Genomic DNA, 23456 nt, shown 5'->3' with positions numbered 1-23456 from the left:
TGAGCATTTCTGAAAGTTTTGACGTCAACAATCAAAGTGGTTTCTGAGGTGTCTGCTGATGTCATCGTGACACAGCACAAGAAGGCATGGAGAGAGGGAGGGATAGAAAAAGGGAGAGATATGGAGATGGATACGGGAGGGGTAGGAATGATAGTGCGCTCCTCTGACATCATAGAGGCTATTATATACCGGTCGGAATGGAACCTGCCATTCCTCACTTCACTTCTGAGAAAGCCAAGAGAAGACACAGTAAACAGGTTGGATAAGAAACCAAGAAGACAGCATCGTGACTTCTGCAGGACGTGCTGTAATTTTCTCTCTGTCTCTGTAACTCTTACAACATATCTCTCATATTCTTCCATCCGTTTTCACACCATTTTACGACCTTTAATCCTATGGACTTGGGCCCAGCTTGAATGTGCAGAAACTGGGACTTCTAAGAAAATGCAGATGCAGCTGATCTCCGTTATGCTCCTTTTTTTATTGGGTAATGTACTTTGTTCAGGTAGGAGCACTTTTATCAATTTATACAGACTGATTTTACTTCTAAAAAAGCACATTTTAATTACCATTCAAAATTACCAATCTTTTGCAAGGTAAATACTTGATTATGATCTTTGACAGCTAATTTTCACATTATGTCTTTTAATGCCTTACTTAGTTTTTAACTATCTGCTATGTCTTTATCTAACTGATATTAGGAATAATCAGTATTTTCACCAGCAAAAAAATCATTTTATTAGCAATTGACTAAAGATAAAACTTCAAAATTCAACTTAAATTAATGGAATCATATATATATAGACATAGATAAAAATGTTTGTCTATATTTGCTATAGAATAGTTTTTTTGCTTTTATGGCTATTTATACAGTAAATGGCATAATCACCCCTTTGAAATATAGAAAGTCACTCATTTAATGCTCTAATGTCATTAAGGCATTTTATACTTTGGACTTAAACATATTGCTGGTGTTGTATCTTACGGTTCTACCTATCTTGGAATATATGAATAATATTAAAAATACAAACCCATTAACTTTTTTTTGTTCAGACCTGATTGAATTAAAACAGATTCACTACTGTCTGCAGACAAAAAAACAATTGTCTGGTTTCTCTGTACTTTAATGTATGTGTATACTCATCGTGTGTATAGACCTACTCTTAAAACATGTCAGCATTGTGTGTTTTCCCCCTCTTTATAGATACAGACCAGGGGAAAAGGGCAACAGAGGAAGAGGTACTGAGAAGTCTCCTCACTTCAAAGGTACAGACTTGCTTTTAAAACACCTGTTGAGTGAGAGCCAATGGGGGCAATACTGGCCTTATATGGTGCCTTAATATAGATATTCCCTTTGACTGTGGGGCAGCTGAATTTTAAATGAAAGTCATGGTTATTTCTTGGTTTTGAGAATACAAAATAGTAATAATAATAAAAAACAATAATAATACAGATTTATTAAACAAAATAAAGAATATTCTATACCAGTTAACTTTACCATCACAAGCATTAAATATGCTTAAGACATCTGGAGAGGCATTTTCACAGTGAAAACAGAATAGCACATGGTTTTGGAATTTATAGTCAAATTAGGTTTGTGCTCCAATCATTCAGCATTTCATAAAATGGCTATTGTCTTCATGAATGCCATTGTGCACAGCAGTCCACAAATGCAGATGCTAACTGATGTTAAATGTAATGTGAAATTTAAAATTTTTTTTGTAAACTATTGATTGAAAAAGACAAAGCTTTCAATCAGGGAACAAATTTAGAAGCAGTGTACTCAAAAAGGAAAATGGATGAAGCTTTTGAAATCTACTGGTGGACCAAATGATGTGTCATTGCCTGAAGTGATTCTCAGCAGCCTTCATTCATTCAGCAATATTCTGCACCGCATTAACATCCATTATCTATCATCAGTACATCTGACTGTTATCCATTATCAATAGAGAATCATGTAGCATCATGGTGTTTATAATTTTCTTTCAATTTTTTTTTTGACTGCTGACCACAATTTCTGGCTTTTGTAACTTTCCATATAGACATTGAAAACTGACATTAAATGATGTGTTTAAGGCTAATGCTTTTAAAATGTCAGCTGGCCAAGTCTAGTTAAATGTAGTGCAATAGTTACTTTAATGGCAGACAGCCTGCAGGTCTTATACAGGTGACATTTTCCTGTTATTTAATAAGAAAATTGTTTGAATTGCTAAGATTATTTGCACTTATTTTTCATATCAAACTTATGAACTCATATGTGATTGTGTTATTTAAGAACAGTGTAATTTAAGACAAACTTAGAGCCAGCAGGTTGAAAACAGATTTCCAGATATCACACCAGGCCTTGATCTTGTTAGATTCATCCTGTGAAGGCCAATAAAAACACTAGAGAAAACTCAAAATGTGCTTATCCAGTATTGGCACCCTGTAAGTGGACTGAGAATATAGTAATGGCCGGAGACAGTGTGACATTTTATAACCTGAAATAAAGCTGAGATTGAGTCATTGTACGTAAACATTTTTGTTCTCTCACTGTGTGTAGGTAAAGCAGAGCAAGCACATCGCCCCCCTGTGGCAGCTGCGGCTCCAGGATGTGTGCAGGATGATGAACAGTCTCGGGGAGTCATGGCAGGAGGCCTGGGTCAGTGAGGAGGAGAAGGAGGACACGGAGGTTCAGGCTGAGTATGAGCAGTGGGTCTTGGGTACCCTCACCCAAATGCATGACCTCCGGAACCTCTGCAGGGTCCTGCAGCCTAGAGAGGTAAGAGATGACACACATAGGCATTTTTAAAAAATAAGATTGCATACATAAAGAGGCTAAATAGTTTATGAACATTTTAATTGGCTGTATAATTTTTATTTATTTTTCATTTCAGTTTTAGTTATTTTAGTACATAAAGTAAAACTAAATGAAAATGGGAAATATTTTTTTGATTTTATATATATATATATATATATATATATATATATATATATATATATATATATATATATATATATATAGGTGCATACATACATACCTACACACACAGAGTACATGTGTCACCTTATAGTCATTAAAGTTCACAAATACTGCCCTTGCCTTTAAAGTGTGGCCCTATCATTATGATAAGTAGACTCCATAAGTTATACATCTTATTCAAGCACACTCCAGTGCAGCTCTGAGGAGGAATAGAAATAGAAAGAGCCAGGCGACGAACTGAGCATCAGTCAGGACATGGCAGTTGATTGACAGCATTGTCCACCCATTTGCTGTGATTTTCAGCCCTGTAATAAAATGAGAGGCATTGGGGAAATTAGTTTAAGCATTCCATCTTTCATTTCAGCTACAAGACGACGAAGAATATCTGGAGCTGGACCAAAACAGCGACAGTCCACTGAAGAGGAAATCTCCGTATATACTTAAAAGGCAACTGCGCACCAATAAATCAAGACGGCCGTACATTCTGAAGAGAAGTGTGTATTACTGATGCTCAAGATCCACTGATGAAAAGACATTTTACATTTTTTTTAACAGGTGTATTTTTTCTCTGTCTTAGTATTACAGTAGCAATATAATAACTGTATGTTCTGTTTTAGCTCAAGTTTTTTTTATTTATGTGATCGAGAAGTCAATGCCTTATTCATCATTATGGGATTGACGATCAGTCAATTCAAGAGTTTATTATATTTATTTATTTAATGTATAATTATTTTTCTTCCAATGTAATTAAATCATACTTATAAAAACTCTTTATGAGACATCTATTATCATTATTTCACAGAAGGAAGTATTTTTTTCATGTTTCCATTTGTGAACATTTGTGAACTATTTTTAATGCCCATTTAATTCAAACTGAAATGAGTAGCTTTTTTGTGTAAACAAAAAATACATACACTGAAAAAATAATGGTGTATAAACAATTTTTACTCAGAAATTGCTAGTAAATTTCACAAACATTACAAAAAATGGCATTAAATTTTCAAGTTAAACTGAAATAGTTTTCTTGTAAAAACATTTGGAAAATATTCTAATTCTTTTCATAGAACAAATTATTCTAACTGTTGTCAAAGAACAAATAATTACTACATAAACAGATTTTAACCAATCACATGACAGAAGAAAATAAATAAAAAATGGATCACAAGATTCTCACAGGTTACACTGTTTTATTTGTTTTTGTTTTTTCATAACAACAAGAAGAGCAGGAAGTTAGCTATTAATTGTGCTTGGGCTTTTAGTTTAAGGAACCTAAAGGTGAAGTTGGATTAAGACTGATATGACCAAAAACACATAATTTGTAATTCCATACTAGTGCAACGTCCTTAAGACAGCTATATTTTGGTAAACCTGCCTTCCATAGAGAATCTGTCTAAAAAGTGGTCTGTAATAGTACAATTCCTTTTGATTGTAGCTGAGATGTCAAAGCAATTACGAAAATAACAGGGAAATGCATTCCATTACTCTCCATTAAGAAAATAAAATTAATCTAAAGGACATTTGGCTTATTTCATGAGTAACAAAACAGTATTTGTCTGATGAATGCACAAAGATTTGTCAAACCCCGAGCTATATGAACATCACTTTCATTAATTAAATGAAAAAGAGAAAGCTTGTTGGTTTCCATTTCTCTAATTGACCACTTCTAGTTAAAAATACTAATGCGTTTAAGTAATTAGCTTTGAAAAGTGCTGAACAAATCAAATAGACCACATATTATTTCTCTGTGGCCTTTTGACACTGACTGCAGGCTACTGCAGTAGAAATGATCCTGATACAATTAGCAATCAATTCAAACCCCAAATGCAGGGTATACTAGTTGTATATGACAAAAATGACAAATGTACACAAAGCAATATTTTACAGATATTTCAGTAATCAGAGCCTGTTCACCAGTAGATGGCAGTACAGTCTAATGCAACACAGGCTCTCAAAAGGCATCAAGTGCTAAGTTATGAACAATTTTTCATAGTTCAATTTCTAATATTAAACAACGTATAGTGATAAGTAACATTATATATGTCAGTGCACTTGTGGAATTCATTGGGCAATAAAAGAAACTTGGCATATAAAGAAGAGTACTATCGGTTCTATGATTAAGTAGTGGCAAAATTAATCTTTCAGTTCTTTTAAAGCTATAAGTATTTAAGCACTAAGATGAACATGTTATTTATATAGGGAAGAGTAATAATTTGTAATTCTGTAAAATAAAGAAAGAAAGTTGGCTCTTTCAACTTAAATGGTCTTAATGTGATAATGGAAAAAGTTTTGTTATTTCTGCACTAGTTATGCTGCTGTGACTGAGATGATTTTAAATAGTAAGACATCTGTGAATATTTCCAGTTACAAGACATCACAAGCATCGCTTTTATGTTGGTTTTTATTGATGCACATGTGTGCGGTCCTGTTCAGAGAGGGCTTCTCTCTCTCTCTCTCTCTCTCTCTCTCTCTCTTTCTTTTTTTTTACCATTTTCTGTAGGCATTGATCGCATATGGCTGCTTGTCTTGTTTGTCACTCACTTTATTGCCAACTGCTGAAGTCTAGAGAAAAACAGCCGTGTCCTTCGACAAGGTCCCACACAATACAGACGGGAAGACAGCCACGTATCTCTGTATTTACAGAACACTGATTATTTGATGGTCGAGATTGTATGCTGCAATGTGTTTGATATTTGAGCAAAACGGCAGGTGTCCTGTTCTTCCTGTCCTTAAAATATTATACAAAAATGTGATATATATATATATATATATATATATATATATATATATATATATATTATAAAGTAATATTGTGAAATATTATAAAAAATTAAATAAAAAAGATACATAAAAATGTCTGCAGTCCTTCTAAGCATCATCTGTTGTGTCCACGCTAGTGCTCTTTAATTGTTTTGGCCACAGTCCAGTGTTGGAGCTATCTTTAATTTAGCTCAAATTTTCCAATAGAAACACAGATTGACAGTTTAACTTAATCACGGATCTCTACCACATCCTGGGCCTGATGCTAAACGAAAGTCATTGCCTTCATCTGGGCTGGGCGGTGCATCTCCTACCAGCTGGTTACATCAAGAAAATTGCTTGTGAAAGAATGAGATTAGTTCTCTTTGTGAGAAATCTGATTGTGTGGATTGAATCTGATTGTGTGAATTGGATGATGGTATAACAAGCATGACCTTGTTCTCTGCCTGCAGAGTAAATAATTAGGGCCTGCATATGGACAGTATTACCCAGCTCAGAAGTGACAGCCTCTAACAAGAGAAACTGAACTAATCGAACTAACTGTCTTCTTGCAATGAATCAAATTGAAGTGCCCTCCCCCAAAATAAAGACAGACTCTCATCAGAGTCCTCATAAAAAAACAAGCCACTCTTATTACTTACAAAATAATGTCCTGGACATTTGACACCACAGGGCATGTGATCATCACAAGTTGCCACATCTAGAAATATCATAAAGTGTTGGGATAGGTGTTGAGTTGCAGTTCACTGAAAACCTGATGTGAATGGCACACAACAATGGCATTATCGCCATTTCAATCTGATTGGCCGGTGGTACACAGCTTTCAGGTGTTTGGATCCAGTAGATTGGATCCATTTGGAGGAATCAGTATGATAATAGAGAATTAATCTGTGGATTTGATAAAGTTCTCCATTAAACTTTTGAAATATATTCAGAGTTTGGTTTGGATGCTTAGTACTCCCCCAAAAAATAAAGGTTTCAAAAAGGGACTGGGCTTTGAATCAATGTCATAGAAGAACCATTCTGGAACCTTTCAATTAACAAGAACCTTTCAATTAACAGCTCTTAAAAGGAACATTTTTTCTTAGTGTGAAGAACATTTTAATAATCTGAAGAACCTTTTCACTATAAATAACTTTTTTGTGCAATAGAGAGATTCCATTGATGTTAAAGGGTCTTCATGGAACCACAGAAATCAATGTCAATTAAATAATATGCACCCCCCCCCCTCTGAGTGGAAATAAAGTCTGATTACAAAGTCTACATGTTTCTTGGGTCGTACAGTCTCTTTCTGACATGTAGGTGGTTCTTGGCCATGATAAGAAAAAGTCTTGTCAAGAGTTTGGATTATGTGTGGGATTGCTAGAACTTTCACATTTTTATGTATCTTACTTTAAAGTAATGACACATTCTACAAAGAAATATAAAAACCCTGAAAAGCAAAGAAACAAATGTCATTAAGTACACCCGTTGACACTGAATGGCAGAGGAAAAAGCAACATTTCCACAGAAAAAGCAACCTTATCCAATTTTTTTTCCTCTCCTGTGTTGGCTCTTTTTAAAGCTCCCTCTAGAAAAGGAAGAAAGAAACCTGATGGTCTTCGACAGGCTCCAAGCAGAGCCATTAAGAGCCTGATGGAGAAGGCGGCAGAAATTGTCACATGGGAGGAAAGAAAGGTAGCCACTAAGCAGGCTTTTAAATGAGCTGATTGCATCTCTTTGGCTGCCAAAATTGAAATGACTACCCTAAACATCTCACCTCTATTTTACCAGCCTGCACTCAGTTATTACATAGCTTGCAATGGGAAAGTGGGAGAGGGGATAGGCCAGAGTGCCTTTGTTCTCCGCAGCACCGCAGTCGCTCCCGTTTTTAACGCTCCCAGCAGTGCGATGCTTTTAAAGACGAGCCTAGGGAAAAGAGTTATCTCCACTCTACATGCAGGGAAAACCCTGCCATTAATCTTTAATTAAGGCTGTTACAATGGAGAGGGACAGTGCAGTAACAGGAGACAGAGAGCAAAGGGGTCCGCTATGACAACAGAAGATAGACAGCACATGAGTACATTAGCTCTTTCAACCATCATCAAAAACACATCCTCTCATCATCTAACAGACTTTGAAGAGGAGCCGTGCCACTTCAGCAAATATCAGGATAATTCTGCTATTGTTATACTACAGTGTATTGAACTTTCCCAAATATTATTATTTTACAAGGTTGCAAATGTAATGGATGTATAATAATTCCATAATAGCGAGGACAATTTGTTTGGTGTACTGTTTACACACTCACAGGGAGAACATGGATTAATTTCTTGGCTAATGGCTCATTGCTTGCAAACTGATCCTTAACACTTTCTATTCTGGCTTAAACTTACATGTAAGACAGATTCATATTATAAGCCACATATAAAAAAAACATACGTCAACTTAACTTAGTTTATGAGTTTATTTAACTAAGGGCAAAATAGTTGAATCAACTTAAAGTTGTTTTTTGCAATGAACATAATACAAAATAATTCAACACTCTCCATAACAAACATAATTGAATTACAAACATTGGCTACCAAATATGCTATGCATTCCGTAAAATGTTATGTGTTTCCATTGCTTGAACTCATCAAATTATTTAACCAATTAACACACATTAATATTTATTAATAAAATGCAACAGCACTTCTTAAGCACTGGACTAACTCAAAAGCCTGCAAAGACCAAAAATGGAAGAAACATGACCAAAAGAAACACTACCACCATATTAGTGACATAACCATAATCTGTTGCGCTTATGGATGCAATGGCCAATCAGAGACGTCCAGAAGAGTCATCACTGAAATGCAGTGTTTTGTTCACTTGCTCGCTGACTGAATTATTTAGCGAATTCTCTCATCAGAAACAACAAAAAGTGCAGATGTGCGTACGAATGTAAGTAAGATATTCGTTTCATAATGTAAAGTGCTTCAGTGATTTTAATGGGAGTTTTTGAGAGTGCCTGAACTCTGGCTAGACTGAATGAAAATGTTTTTTGATAATGTAAATGTTCTTTACTCTCTGTAAAATGAAAGTGTTAAAATAAGTATCTTACAATATTGTTATTAAAATTTACATTAAATGCAAATTCAGTCGTATTAAAAATATTTTATGGCATGATATGGCACTTAAGTAAAAAGTCAGGTTTTTATGTGTAGTTAATAGATTACACTACATTTCCATATATTGATCAAATAGCAATCTATAAAGGTGCAAAACGCGTTTACCTACACATATTTGAGAAACGAGATATTTCCTGATATATTAAGCATGTTTGGAATTGTTTTGAATAAAAAGGAAAAAAAATAATAAAAAAATAAGCCTATATCAGTTATACAGTGCTTTCGTAGAATGAATTATAGCCCCCCCCCCCCCCGAACCCCCCCCCCCCCCCAAATGTGCCCCCTCAAAATCATGAATGCATGACGCCCCTGGACATAACCAAGCAAAATAACATAAAAAATCCAAGTAAAAGTAGAGCTAAAATATATAATTATAAACAACAATTATGTATACATCCTCATAACTAAACCAAAACACGTTATGATATTATTTAATAATGTTCCTCCAATGAATTCCTCCTCTCAGTAAAAGATGCAACTATATACATTTCAAAATAATTTGTGATTTGAGCAAATTTTCAGAAATGAGTTATTTTTGTATGTACTTTATGTATGATGAGTTTTCTGAAGGTTCCAAAGCAAAATCACAGAGAAACACTGCATCTTTTCCCCCACTTCTTTTATTAATATTAATTAATATATTATCTTTGTTATTATAAATAAGAACAAATGTAAATGAACAAACAAACAAACAAACAAAAAAACTGTAGAACAAATATAAGAAAGAAACAATTCATTGCCTTTTTTCATTTTACATATAAGCAAAAGCATTCAAGAAAAACAAATAATCAAATGTAAAAATCCCTTTAGTGTGTTAATTACAAATAAATGGATTATTATACTACAAAAGCAGTTCAATCAAGAGCAGCAAGCAATTCCCTCTTTTCATTTATTAGATTAGTTTAACATTAATGAGACACACGGCCTATATAGTAAAGCATGTAAAGCACGGATCTAATATAATGTTACACATCAGATGTTTTTTCCCAACAGTTCCCTAACTGTTCACTTAAGACTTAACAGATTAAACTCACCTAAAGGATTATTAGGAACACCTGTTCAATTTCTCATTAATGCAATGATCTAATCAACCAATCACATGGCAGTTGCTTCAATGCATTTAGGGGTGTGGTCCTGGTCAAGACAATCTCCTGAACTCCAAACTGAATGTCGGAATGGGAGTAAAAAGGTGATTTAATTAAGCAATTTTGAGCGTGACATGGTTGTTGGTGCCAGACGGGCCGGTCTGAGTATTTCACAATCTGCTCAGTTACTGGTATTTTCATGCACAACCATTTCTAGGGTTTACAAAGAATGGTGTGAAAAGGGAAAAACATCCAGTATGCAGCAGTCCTGTGGGCGAAAATGCCTTGTTGATGCTAGAGGTCAGAGGAGAATGGGCCGACTGATTCAAGCTGATAGAAGAGCAACTTTGACTGAAATAACCACTCATTACAACCGAGGTATGCAGCAAAGCATTTGTGAAGCCAAAACACGCACAACCTTGAGCCGGATGGGCTACAACAGCAGAAGACCCCACCGGGTACCACTCATCTCCACTACAAATAGGAAAAAGAGGCTACAGTTTGCACGAGTTCACCAAAATTGGACAGTTGAAGAGTGGAAAAATGTTGCCTGGTCTGATGAGTCTGGATTTCTGTTGAGACATTCAGATGGTAGAGTCAGAATTTGCCGTGAACAGAATGAGAACATGGATCCATCATGCCTTGTTACCACTGTGCAGGCTGGTGGTGGTGGTGTAATGGTGTGGGGGATATTTTCTTGGCACACTTTAGGCCCCTTAGTGCAAATTGGGCATGACCACGGCCTACCTGAGCATTGTTTCTGACCATGTCCATCCCTTTATGACCACCATGTACCCATTCTCTGATGGCTACTTCCAGCAGGATAATGCACCATGTAACAAAGCTCAAATCATTTCAAATTGGTTTCTTGAACATGACAATGAGTTCACTGTACTAAAATGGCCCCCACAGTCACCAGATCTCAACCCAATAGAGCATCTTTGGGATGTGGTGGAATGGGAGCTTCGTGCCCTGGATGTGCATCCCACAAATCTCCATCAACTGCAAGATGCTATCCTATCAATATGGGCCAATATTCAGCACCTTGTTGAATCAATGCCACGTAGAATTAAGAACAGTTCTGAAGGCGAAAGGGGGTCAAACACAGTATTAGTATGGTGTTCCTAATAATCCTTAAGGTGAGTGTATGTTTGCATGAATACTTAAATACTGTAATTCTGAGTATGTGTGTAGGCCTATTTATCGGGATCATGTTCAGTGGGAAGCTCTTTATGCACGTGCTTCGGATGACAGTCAGCGTGAGAAACGAGCGGAGAAAAGGTACTCCTCTCAGAAAACATACAAATAAAGGCAATTAAACATCTAAAATTATTTGGAGTATTGGGATCGCTGAGATGAGGGCTTAATGAACTCATTTTTGTGAAAACCTCAAAATCGACTAAAATCAACATTTCTTTCACTCTTATTGCCTGAAGCTCAAATTAGCATGTGCGCATTCCTACTCATTTTGCCAGCACAGGTCACATTTGTCTTCATATTTTTTTTACAAAAGCAAATTATTCTGCACCAATTGGCATACTGAGCATTAGCAACAGAGCATACTTCACTGTAAGTTTTTTTTTCTGTTCTCAACTTCTACATTGGACAGGCATTTATGTCTCCACACATTTAAATAAAGATTCTTCAAAGGTTCTTTGCAACATTTTAGGTTCAACCATGGTTACAATAACAGCATTTTTGTGAAAACATTAGTACATACAATATAGAGATAGGAGTACCAAATAATGTAAGATTCTTCTATCACTGAAATGGCGAAACCCGTTTCAGGGCCTTTATTTTAGTGTCCATTTGCAATCAGTTCAACAATCATATCCCTCTCACAAAATCTCATGTCTGTTCTCTCTGGCACAGGCAGCAGCGGGATCTATCAACTGCTGCAGAGTGATGGGCACCATCAGTTTCATAAAGCTGCTCCATTGAGGGAGAGTGTCATCAGACAGTAGTTAATACTTATGAAACTTTAATGGTTTACTGATGAAAGTGGTGCAGAGGAGCAGGCAGGAGCCCAGAGCAACACTCCGAGGGGACCAGCAGGATAAATGAGACTAATTATTGGATGAGGGTAGATCTGGTTCCAACGCCCCTAGCATGATATGTGACAGCAGCTAAGAAGAGCCAGATGTGGGTCTCTACCTTGGTGCATTGCAGTGATGGGATATTAAACCACCGTGGCCCAGGGGACAGTAAGCATAGCCAGAATTTGTCCATTCCAACACCTGTGGCATTGTGTCTCTGGGCCCACAGATGAACACCTGCTTATCGGTGTAAGGAGTGTGCTAACCAGCTAATGATTGCCATTAGACGGATCCTTTGTTCTTATCGGACAGGGACTACAGGTCTTGTTTTACTCCAGGTTTATCCCCCCCCCCCTCTGGATTCATCTAAACCACTTGCATCCATGCTGTAATTGACTCAGGATTGTCTATAAAAATGGCACAGCTCTGTTGCACAGGGCTTGGTCAGTGATACATGGAAATGTAATTCTGCACCCACATCTTAAAGGGATAGTGCACCCATTTTACACAAAATATTATATTGTGGGGTAAAATGTTTTTGTGTTCTGCAAAAGAAAGAAAGTCATACAAGTTTAGAATGACATGAGTGTGAGTTGAATGATCACAGAATTGTTATTTTATAGGTTAGCTGTCCCTTTATTCTCAACCTCATGCCCATAGACCTTTGACTGAATGTCAGAAACTTAAAGCACACAGAATGGGAAACATTTCGGCAGTGATCTGATTGGTTGAATTCTACAGGATTTCTGCCTGGAAACAAAACCGTTGTGAGGCCAAACCCTTAATGGAAGAAGAAAGTGGTTGTGTTTACAACTGTGACAATAACAGGATAGACTCTTGAGGACTTAAGGCGATGTTCTTGCAGGGACATCAACTTAAAATTTTCACATCCCTAAGCATGATTCTGAACAAAACAATTGATGCTTGGCAGCTTTATATGCCAGTCAGATGGCCAATGGCATATCTTTTCTTTCATACTGTGTGACATGCATCCAAGTATAACAGATTATCACAAAAATAAAAAGTATTTGAAATTGGTTCTATGCAGAGCCAATGTTTTGAGTTTTTTGGACATTGTACTCAAAACTGAAGTAAGATGAACGCAAACTTGCAAGGGTGAAGTTTAAGCAGAATAAATGATTGGAGACATCCTGCATATGTCAACAGAGATGTCCAGTTAATGCCATTTTGAATAAACATTGCAAGGTCAAAACATTTTTTTAAAATTAAACATATGCATGGATGAAATGTTCACAATGATATCTATAACATGCATAGACCGTGTTGTTTCATTTCATGCTGACTTTAATGGGTCCAAAAGGCCCAGATCTCCATATCGTTCCATCAAGTTTATGTAGCATGTTTGTTCTTTAAAACAGGAGTGCAGAGGTGGGTTTGACAGAACGTGGCCCTTCTGTCTCAGCGACAAGTTTGTTTCACAATGACACATCAGCCCCCAAACACATCAACACACAGATCACATCCTTGTCATCGTAGATTCCCCGTGAGCGTGAGAGCGTCTAATCGCAAAGGGACCTTAGATCAGTGGCCGTCAGACAGTCACCGGCTTATTACAAGCCATTCATCACCCACATCTCTGTTTTGAGCTCCTCTGCTCCTTGGGGAACAACTTTTTATGCTCCTTTGTTTACCCATCAATCTGTTCATGCTTTTCTTTTCCATTCTCTTCATCACGTCTTTCTCTGACATCCATATCACTAGGCCCTTAAACCATTCAAAAACCCATATACATGCCAGCAACTTCCTTTGTTGGATTTGGATGTTGCAACACAAAACAGATCAAAAACAATTACAATCATGCCTTGATTTCTTTATAGGGGCAGGACAGCTATTAAGTGCAGACTATATTTTACAGACAAGCTATTTAAAAGTTAATGGTTAGCAGTTTTTTTGTGTTTATTTAATTGCTAGTAATGTAATCTCTGATTTCCTGCAGCTACCATTCTACCATAGATGGCTTAAAATATTCACAGATTGGTGGTAAACCAAGTCACTGGAGATATGTGAGGTGTTGGGTTCAATAGAATTTAATAAAAACACATAATTCACACGTTTCAACATATTTTTACTCCACACCTGTCATCCACAAGTTTACACAAGGGTAATATTTGAAAAATTCTTGGCTTGCAGGCGTGAATAAACCTCAAGCACTGCAGGCATTTTACTTGGAAATGCTTTCAATGCGGCAAAACTGTTTAATACTCTTTTTGTTGTCAATCATGGTTTCATCTACTGTAGTAACTTGTGTTAAGGCAATTGCAGTAACACACTTAGGGTTTGTGCAATGTTTGCCTGCATTTATCCTCCTTATAGCTCAATCACAAATGTTTAAGTGATGTGACGTAAATGCTTTTTAATCCCTAAAAGGGGTCAACTATTTAAAAGCTTTTATTAGCTCTTCGACTTTGACGTCCCTGAGGCAAATGTGCTAATATTTCTATCTTAAAGTGACATATCTTTCATGCTAAAGCTCTGCCAGAAAGATTTCTTCTGTTGCAAATTCAACCCCCATGCTGTCCCATTAAATATTTATGTACTGATAAATCTATAGTTTCACTGTAGAGCTCTGGGCCCGTATTCATAAAGATTCTAAGAATCCTCTCAGAAAACTCTTAATTTAGCTTAAAAACTTTTACATAGGAGTCTTAGCTTAAGAGCGATTCGGGACCGATCTGAGAGCAGCTCTGAGTAAGGAAAAGACAAAAACTTTCATCTTAGTGAGGAAGCGTGGTTAACCACGTTGCTATGTATGACACAATCTTTTGAAGACTGTGATTGGTTGGTTGTCCAAGAAGGAAAAAAAGAGTGATTTTAAGTATAGGGTCTATTCTAATTCTCACTTTGAATTTACATGCGTAACTTTTCCTATTTGACCGTTCTCTCTCTCTCTCTCTCTCTCTCTCTCTCTCTCTCTCTCTCTCTCACACACACACACACACACACACACACACACACACACACACACACACACACACACACACACACACACACACACACACACACACACACACACACATACATTATATGTGTGTATATAAATCCTTTTTTTTTATTTACCATGCTTTTAATTTCCTATAAGGTATTTGATTGGCTTAGAATTATAAAAATTTTTCCACTCTTTCCTATTACAGTGATTACTGTCCTATTTAAGTGGCGGTTTGAATGTTGGTTTTAATGTATCAAACATGGAATCAAAACCAAGAAGGGCGAGAAAGCCAAACTTGACAGAGGAACAGTGTTTACTGTTAGCCCAGTTAGTGGATGAACACAAGGCCATTCTTAAAGGAAAATTCGGGCTGGGTGTCACAGCAAGGGACAAGAAGCAGACATGGGAGCGTATAGCACAAACTATTAACGGTTCATTCCCCCTGCTTGTGCGCACCTATAACCCTTATATATTCATAAATGCAGTTTTTTGAGCCTGCAAGGTGGGAATGTCCAGTGGAAACTAAATGAACTGCGACACAATAAGATGTTCTGAAAGTGCTGTGATTGTTTGTGTGATCACTCTGCTTACAGAAGGTTGTGACAGACCCAAATAATCACTATTGCATTGTTGCATTTTCCCAGTTGCCAAATATCGTAATGTAGTGATTACTTTTAATTTCTGGCGCTATGGCATTTCTGCGCTGTATCGGAGATGTTAGCACTCTAATAAGATCAGTCACAAACATGATCCCTGCACGATCTAATCTATAGCGTCTTATTAACTCACTGTCATCGATTGTCTGCAACACATTTCTTCTGCCTCTTCGTCTTTCGGCCATTTTCTCCTCCGCTAAAGAAACTCTTAAGCCTCTTAAAAGTCCTCGTCTGTGCTCCTAACAAGTTTGACCTTAAGACCTCTTTTAAGGGTTAAGATGTTTTCTGAATTACTTTTTTCTTTACTAGGATTTTTTCTTTAATTTTAAGAGTAAACGCCCACATTTCTAAGAATTTTCTTAGAATTTTGTCTCTAGGAGCTACTTTTTGCATTAAGATTCTTTATGAATACGGGCCCTGGGGCTTAATCAGCTTGCAGTTTGAGACAGATCGAAGTAGAATTACTTTCATATGAAACTCAGCCGAACTTTTCGAGTAAAAAACAATCGATTGGTTCCCACTCCCTGCCTTTTATATTCTGCCTGCCTTACTGAAGGTATTAACATCCATAATGATTTTTCCTGGGAATCAGATGGCGTGAGATCCTGTGCACAGCAGATCATTTGGGAATATGATAAGAGAAGCCTCTCCGCCTCAGATTCACATCATCTGATTGTATGGTTTGGTACCTTATTTACGCAGACTGGCTGCCATGGAAACCTCGAATCGATTGGGTAATGCTCTGCGCGGGGCCAGGAGTTATTATGGCATATTGGTTTTTCTGGACCATTCTGACACCTTTTAAAATGCATATTAGCTACGGTTTCCAACATATCTCGCCTGCCATATGGATTCACCTCAGCATTAGTTTCACTCCACTTTGAAGGGCAGTGCTGCTGTGGCCTCAGATTTTCTGTACTGAAAATGTGGAAATTGCTGGGTCTGCAACAAAAATAGTCCTTCCAGGGAACACTCAGTGTTAACTTAATGTAATGATCATTTGAGATAGTTGTTCAGATATACATAATTGAATTATGTAGAAACAAGAATTATAAAGAGGACAATTGTAATATTATCCTTCATAAAGCACAGATTTTTGACAATTTACCTGCGATCCTTTGGTATGAAAAACAAGAATACGTTACAAAGGTAACTGTAACAGTAAAAAAGCTAAACACTAAGACTCAAAAAATGAATGATTTGATGAAAACTTGAAATGTAATACATAGTTACAATTCACAATCATCCAAAAATATTGTGAAAAATTAAGCAAATACATTTTTTATTACTGTTTTGCTGAAATACTCTCCCAAAACATTCCTTTTCAGGATTTTTCATCTGCTGAAATAAGTTTCATCACTCTTGTTTATTTGTGACCAGGGCTGGACTGGGACAAAAAATCGGACCGGGCATTTTTGCCCAGACCGGCCCACTATATGATCATAAACAGCACCCATCTTTGCACGCCCTTAATTATATTATATGCATACCAACTCCTATTCATTAAAACCACTAATGCCATGTAATGAGTGAGTATAGGAACGAGTGAGAGTTAACAGATGAAATAAGTCAAAATTGTATATTTATTAATACAGTTGAACTATACTCCACAGCGGTGAATCCTAAAACAAGCTATAAGCGGCTCTGGCATAGCAATACCAGTGTTTCTTACAGGATTTTTGTTAAAACTATGGTGGTGTGTCCTCGGTCCTTCTAGGGGGGTTCGGGGGCATGCCCCCCCGTGAGAAAATTTTGTGCATTTTAATGTTAAATTCATTAATCTGGTACAGTGTCTATTTACATTACACCTATACATAATAATAGTTATAATATTAATCTAATGACAGTAATAGCCATATTTTGTAAAACAAATGCACAAAAAAATAAAGGAAACTTTCTTAACCACATCAACTCTGGGGACCCACCGGTGGGTCCAATATTGCATATGCCTAATTCTCAAAAAATCAAAATAACAGCTGAAGTGGTTAATTAGTTGTACCAATTTCTATACTTGAAAGAGATAAGCACATGATCTTTTATTTTGACGCAAACTGCATCAAGCTTTTATTTTGGCGGAAAACATGGTTTACAAACGCCTCTTATTAAATTTCTAGTGAATTGCGGTAATCGTCAACTATGCAGATGTGGAAATAATCTACACTCATGACATGGCCTAAGTGTTTTGAAAGTAGTTATGCTTACCGCAGGCTCTACACTTTCTCATCTCTCTCTTGATCCTCCGTCCTCACTATCATCATCTGCCACAGGAGCTGATGAAGGTCAGAAAACATATATTTTGACACAGTTTACAGTGTCTGCTTTAAGGGCCTGGTTCTATTTTTTCATGCTATTTATCTGAACATTCCTTGCGTTTCTTCTCCATCTTTTTTTACAGATACACACTGACACTGCTGCCGCTCGCTCACTCGTTTAAAGTTGTGATTGGGCCAACCCAGTGTCAATCAAGAAAAGAGCCAATGGGCCGCTGATCTACGTGTTTCATGGGCTGGTCTGTCAGAAAAAAAAACTAACACTGAATTTGACCAATGCATTACACCGGCACAAACCCAGCGCCGCCAATTAAGAAAACAAAAAAAAAGTATGAGTATGAGATATATCGGCCCAAAAAGCACGTCGGCCCACCGGGCAAATGGTACAGATGCCCAATGGCCAATGGCCAGTCCAGCCATGTTTGTGACTGAAGTTAAGCATGTTACAGTTGCCTGCAGTCTCTCCTACTGTACCCATCATTTATCATGGTAAAAATTAATTTCATTATACAAGAAAAGAATTTGCTAAGTGCTGTAAACCTATGTAAATACATGTAGTACTTGATCAAAATGTGAGAGCAAAAAGTAATAACGTTGGTGAAATTTCTATGAAATGTGCATTACTTACTCAGAGCCTGCTTCACTGGTAGGGTGATTCAAAGTAGCTGTTATTGATTGTGATTGACATCTCAAAGAGCCTACGCTTTTTTCAGCGATACATAAATTGATTTCAAATGTTTTGTGGAGAGGGGAACATTTTAAAAACAAAAGGAAAGAAAGAAAGAATTACTGCAAAGGGACGAGTTTCCACCATTATCTGTACCATAAGTGCACTTAATTGAACTGGTTTCAAAAGCCAGATTTGACCTTGGACATCAAGACCCAATACAAAATCGGAATAGTCTGTCATGCAATCAATTTCACAATCAATTCAAAGGGACACTCCACCCCAAAATTTAAATATTGCCATTTATCACTTAACCCCATGTTATTCCAAAGCTGTAAAAGCTTTGTTTGGATATGAAACAGATATAACAATATGTCACAATAAATCAGTTAAGGACTTAAGCCATGGCAGTGTGTATAATTTATATTTGCTTGTTTACCTTTGTTTTTTTAACCAAAATAATTTAACAGAAAATCCTGTGTTTCTACAAAATACTGTATGATGAAAAATATACTGTGGAATAGAAACAGGAAATCCAGCCAAAATATAGCCTAAGCATTGTAAATTCATTATGAATGTATAAACATGACACAAAGCATATGAATAAACAAATAAATAATGCATGAGGCAGCTACTGCTTTGGGCCATGGTTTGATAGAATCCACTGACATCTGTGATAATTTCAAGACTCTTAAATTCCTTTATACACTTAATCACACAAGCTAATGTTTATTTCCACAGCAGTAAGGGATTTCTGAATAGTGTGGCTTGTTTGAACTTGTGTTCACCTGCATAGACACAAAAGCAGGCCTATGAACTTACAAGGCAGAGAATATTCAAATGTATCCAAGCTGGCTTATACTGTGCATCCAGCCAGATTACTGCAGGAGAGATGTGTTCATCTGCATGCAAATTTATTTAGACCTCTACAAAAAAAAGAATTTTGTTTCCCCAGAAGTGTTTTTCCTTACAATCTCTGGATTTTCAATGATGAAATGGCATTCATTTTTGTCAACTCATCACTTGAGTCAATGTATATTTAGGTACAATATACAAGGCAAACAGTTCTAATGATAAATGTAAAAAAATATATGTAATTTTACAATATAGTTACAGTACCATGTGACAAACAGTGTGGGAGAAATACAACATACTGTACATCATAACACATTCTCTTCACCTATGCAGCACAATACGTAAGATGTCTGTTGTTGTAATGTAGTATAAGTACAGTTAAATTACAAATCAAGTACAGTACAATGCCAGTCAAGTTCAGAGAAGACACTTGAAAACAAGTCATAAAGCCTAAAACCGAGAGGCGTACTAACACTGCAGCATTCTTTCTTAGCTCATGCATGAACAATGATTTAGTCAGTTGTTTTATTAGGAAGACAAAACCTTCCAATATTTTCATTTGTAACATTTTATTACACACCCAGCCCTAAAGTGTAGCTGGCTGTTTAAAAAAAGGACCTGTGCTTTGCTCACAAGAAAGCATTAGAAAACTATTGAAAACATACTGTGACATTTAATAGCCATAAAAGTCTGAAATGCATCCATTCACAAATACAATTGAGCAAGAGGTATTCACTTCCAGTAAGCTGAATAAAACTGTGACAAAGAAACAATGCAGTTCTGACCTGGGATAGAAATGAATGCAATGTAACACATTTCTAGCCTGAGAAATAGTGGTAGTAATGGCTTCTTGATAACTATGGCAGAGTTAACTTTTGACATAAGTTTGTGCAAAGCACTTCTTAATGTAATGTACATTTTGTATCTTGGGTGTTGGAAAAGACAACTGCAAAAATCATGCAAAGTAAAGATTATTTTTATGATCCAATGAACTACTACACACGTGTGAACTGCAGTATGATAAAAGACCAAAGAAAATCAGTTGTTTTCATGGGGAAAAGAAATAAAGAAAGAAAAACAGGAGATAAACACATTCTGCAACATCACAGAGTCATGTAAACAGTTGTCTTATTATTGCATTATTCATGTGACATGCACACTCTGACGGAGTAATTAGATGGTTGCGAACCCAAGTTTTAATGTCTCTCAAAACATCTTGTGAAAAAGTAATTTGGTAAACAGAGTAAACAAATACTCATAGTGACAGATATGGTCTAGAGAGCATACACTCACACAATGACACAAAACTGCTTTTAGATGGAGCGTCCAACAATTACAGCCAGGGGTTTGCTATGAGAACGGTCTGCTCTAGGGTGGTTTTTGCTGGTGTCATTTTATGGGGGAATGAGTCAAACAAAATTCAGTTTACCCTGGTAAAATTGCGCTGCACAAAAGATAGGAGGAAAATACTGAAAAGGGGAAGGAGGTTTACCTCATTTGTCACTGTACTGTCCATTCACAACACTTCAGAAGATGGGCAAATAGCCACACTGTCCCAGTCCATGCCTCTGAAGAAATGCACAAACAAAACAAAACTCTACTAAAGAGACCCTTTTGGCCCAGGATTGATTGAATAACATTTCTGTTATTATTCAGTGTGGAGATAACAGGAAATGTTGCAGAGTAGATTCATGCCACAATACATTGTATATTCAAGACAATATTGACCCTGTGTACTTGGTGGAAAGGAGAGCAGGATAAGCAAATATTTTAGAGGTATAGAAGAGCAAACAAACCAAAAAATAACTTAACTGAAATGAAGTGCTTATAATTCAGTTTCAAGCAACTTTTTCAGTGACTATAATTGGAGATGTCTGTCTGTTAAAATATGGAAAACAGATTCACTGTGACAAATCATTGTATATATATATATATATATATATATATATATATATATATATAAGCAGGACACATTTACTTAAAGCAAAATTATGCAAGCCATTAAGTTGTTTTTCAGGAACATCTCAATTTAAGTTTATCTTACTTCACTGGCCATTTTTTTTCTTTTGAACACCTTAATAGATCTCTGCTTCAAGCAAGAAAAACGCTTAATAAAAGTTGTTAAAAATTAATCTCAATAAAAATTATATAAATGGGTCTGGTTTAAGGAAAATAAAGTGGCAAAAAAGGATAACTTTTTTTTTTTTTTTTTGCAGTGTACACCTTGGCCAAAGAAGAGTCAAAACAGAGTAGCTTCTCAGAGTTCTTTGTTGAGGAGTACACATTAAGGATTAACAATGAAAAACGAGGGAAACAAATAAGTACTCTTAATATTTATATATATATTTTATATATATACTGTATATCTTTATTGTCTGAATCTTTCATTTTGGAATTAACTGAAATGCCTTAGATGTGTGAAATATTGTACTGCCTTTAAATTAGTCTGAATAAATTTGAATAAATAAAGGTGAATTTCTCAGGTGAATAAATAATTTATAAATTGCAGAAATAAATAAAAAAAGATAAATAAACAGATACTTGTACCTTTAGCTACGGTTCAAAAAAGTTCTCATTGACCGGCACCTTGTGTAGTCCAGAGGCTTATGCTTCTTATGATAAGCCATTCTTTCTGACTTGCTGTTACCACAATGCGAACACACTCAATATCAAACGCTATCTTGTTGTCCACATCATGAACCTCAATGTTTCCATTTTTAAACTCCCCTAAAGTTATATAAGAGGAGCACTGCCTTCCCTTTTTAGTTCCTACTAATTTCTCCCCCACTTCCAGAGCTCCGTGATGCAAAATATCATTCTGCCGATCATCCGTTCCTGTGATGATCTTGATTTTGCAGATTTTTGTTGCCTTGTTGAACACTATTACATAAAAGTCCCCAGTGGATGGAGCCTTGCCCCAAAAGTACTCATCCACACTACTGTAAGCTTTGGCAGCATCATAGCTCTCAAATACATTTATGTTTGTGTACAAACTGGCAGGTGGGTTGTCTGGGATATCAAGGGAGTCTTCCTCAAAGTCATCATCCTTAAGTTTGTTTTCTGCCCCCTTATAAGAGGAATAGTAGCCCATGTGTTGAAAAAGGGAAGGCTTGAAGCGAATCGCATCCTTCTGAGCCAGTAGGCCTCGGAAATGGATAAGAAGCCAATCGCAAGGCATCTCCTGATAGAACATGAGCAAGAAATGGGCAAGTCTGGGAAGGTCTCGTGAGTGGTACAGCTTCCCTATGTAGCCCAGTTTGGAGAATTCTAGCATCACCCAATACGATCCCTCCCTAGATGCTACCACTTTCTTCAGGGCGGTGAGAAAGTTTCGAGAACAGCGCACATCGTCCTCCAACATCATGTAGAAGTCTGACAGGTTGGTGCAGAAATTAAGCAGAAATGCGTAATCTACATTCTGTTTGGAACGGAAGCGTACCCTATCCTCCGGATCATTGTAGTTTCTCTTCAACCCATCCAGGGATGGGTAGTATTCCTCAGGTGCATGGATAACTAGCAGCCGTCCTGCAATGATATGGTGGCCGAACTTCCTTGAAATTTCATGAACTAGGCTCTCACACCATGCCAGGTCAAAGTCTGCCAAGTGGACAACCACAACAATCTCTTTGAGCTCCTCGTAACTTGATTGGTCAAAAATAGACTTGATGGTCTCCAGCAGGTAGTTTCCTCGCTTTCTTTTCACAGACGACAATCCAATGGTGAGATACTCTGCAAAAGTACATGAAAAATTATGGAGCAAGAGAATGTATGCCTTGAACTGATCTGACACCTTGTCTAGACCATGAATACTATGGTATAGAAAAAATAAAAAAAAGTTCTTAATCAATAATAGCTCTTAATCTTAATCAATTTTGTTATGCAGTCCAGTGAGGAATATACAAATATTACTAAAACAAGATAGATTTACCTAAAGCAAAAATATTTAATATGTAATTGTCTTTTTTTTTTGCCTTCTCGTGTATATGTATATATAGGGGTGTGTGTGTGCCTAAACATACATATACAGAAGAACACACATAAATAATTAAATACATACATAAATGCACAACTC

The 23456-nt window shown here is 36.5% G+C and overlaps 2 protein-coding genes across 2 annotated transcripts in view; one reads left to right on the top strand and one right to left on the bottom strand.

Moving 5' to 3' along the window:
- The first annotated feature begins 167 nt into the window (after positions 1 to 167).
- Positions 168 to 3797, top strand: LOC132155697 (neurotensin/neuromedin N-like). The gene is made up of 4 exons (XM_059564414.1): positions 168 to 505; positions 1205 to 1266; positions 2543 to 2761; positions 3327 to 3797. Exons 1-4 carry the CDS (start codon positions 445 to 447, stop codon positions 3468 to 3470), a joined length of 486 nt encoding a protein of 161 aa, XP_059420397.1. The 5' UTR covers positions 168 to 444; the 3' UTR covers positions 3471 to 3797.
- Positions 3798 to 21601: 17804 nt separating this feature from the next.
- LOC132155696 (alpha-1,3-mannosyl-glycoprotein 4-beta-N-acetylglucosaminyltransferase C-like) overlaps positions 21602 to 23456 on the bottom strand; it is a 120568-nt gene continuing 118713 nt past the window's right edge. Inside the window, exon 5 of the mRNA XM_059564413.1 lies at positions 21602 to 23113. Coding sequence (XP_059420396.1) covers positions 21957 to 23113 — 1157 coding nt within the window. The 3' untranslated portion in view covers positions 21602 to 21956. The remainder of the gene's footprint in view (positions 23114 to 23456) is intronic.

The sequence above is a fragment of the Carassius carassius genome, chromosome 13 (genome assembly GCF_963082965.1).
Source record: "Carassius carassius chromosome 13, fCarCar2.1, whole genome shotgun sequence".
NCBI classification, from domain to species: domain Eukaryota; kingdom Metazoa; phylum Chordata; class Actinopteri; order Cypriniformes; family Cyprinidae; genus Carassius; species Carassius carassius.
The sequence above is the reverse complement of the archived record's forward strand: the minus strand, read 5'-3'. Positions and strand labels throughout refer to the sequence as shown.

Coding starts and splice junctions, on each gene's coding strand:
- LOC132155697 (XM_059564414.1), top strand. CDS start 445: ATGCAGATGCAGCTGATCTCCGTTATGCTCCTTTTTTTATTGGGTAAT. Junction 1,267..2,542: donor GAAGTCTCCTCACTTCAAAG/GTACAGACTTGC, acceptor CACTGTGTGTAG/GTAAAGCAGAGCAAGCACAT. Junction 2,762..3,326: donor GGGTCCTGCAGCCTAGAGAG/GTAAGAGATGAC, acceptor CTTTCATTTCAG/CTACAAGACGACGAAGAATA.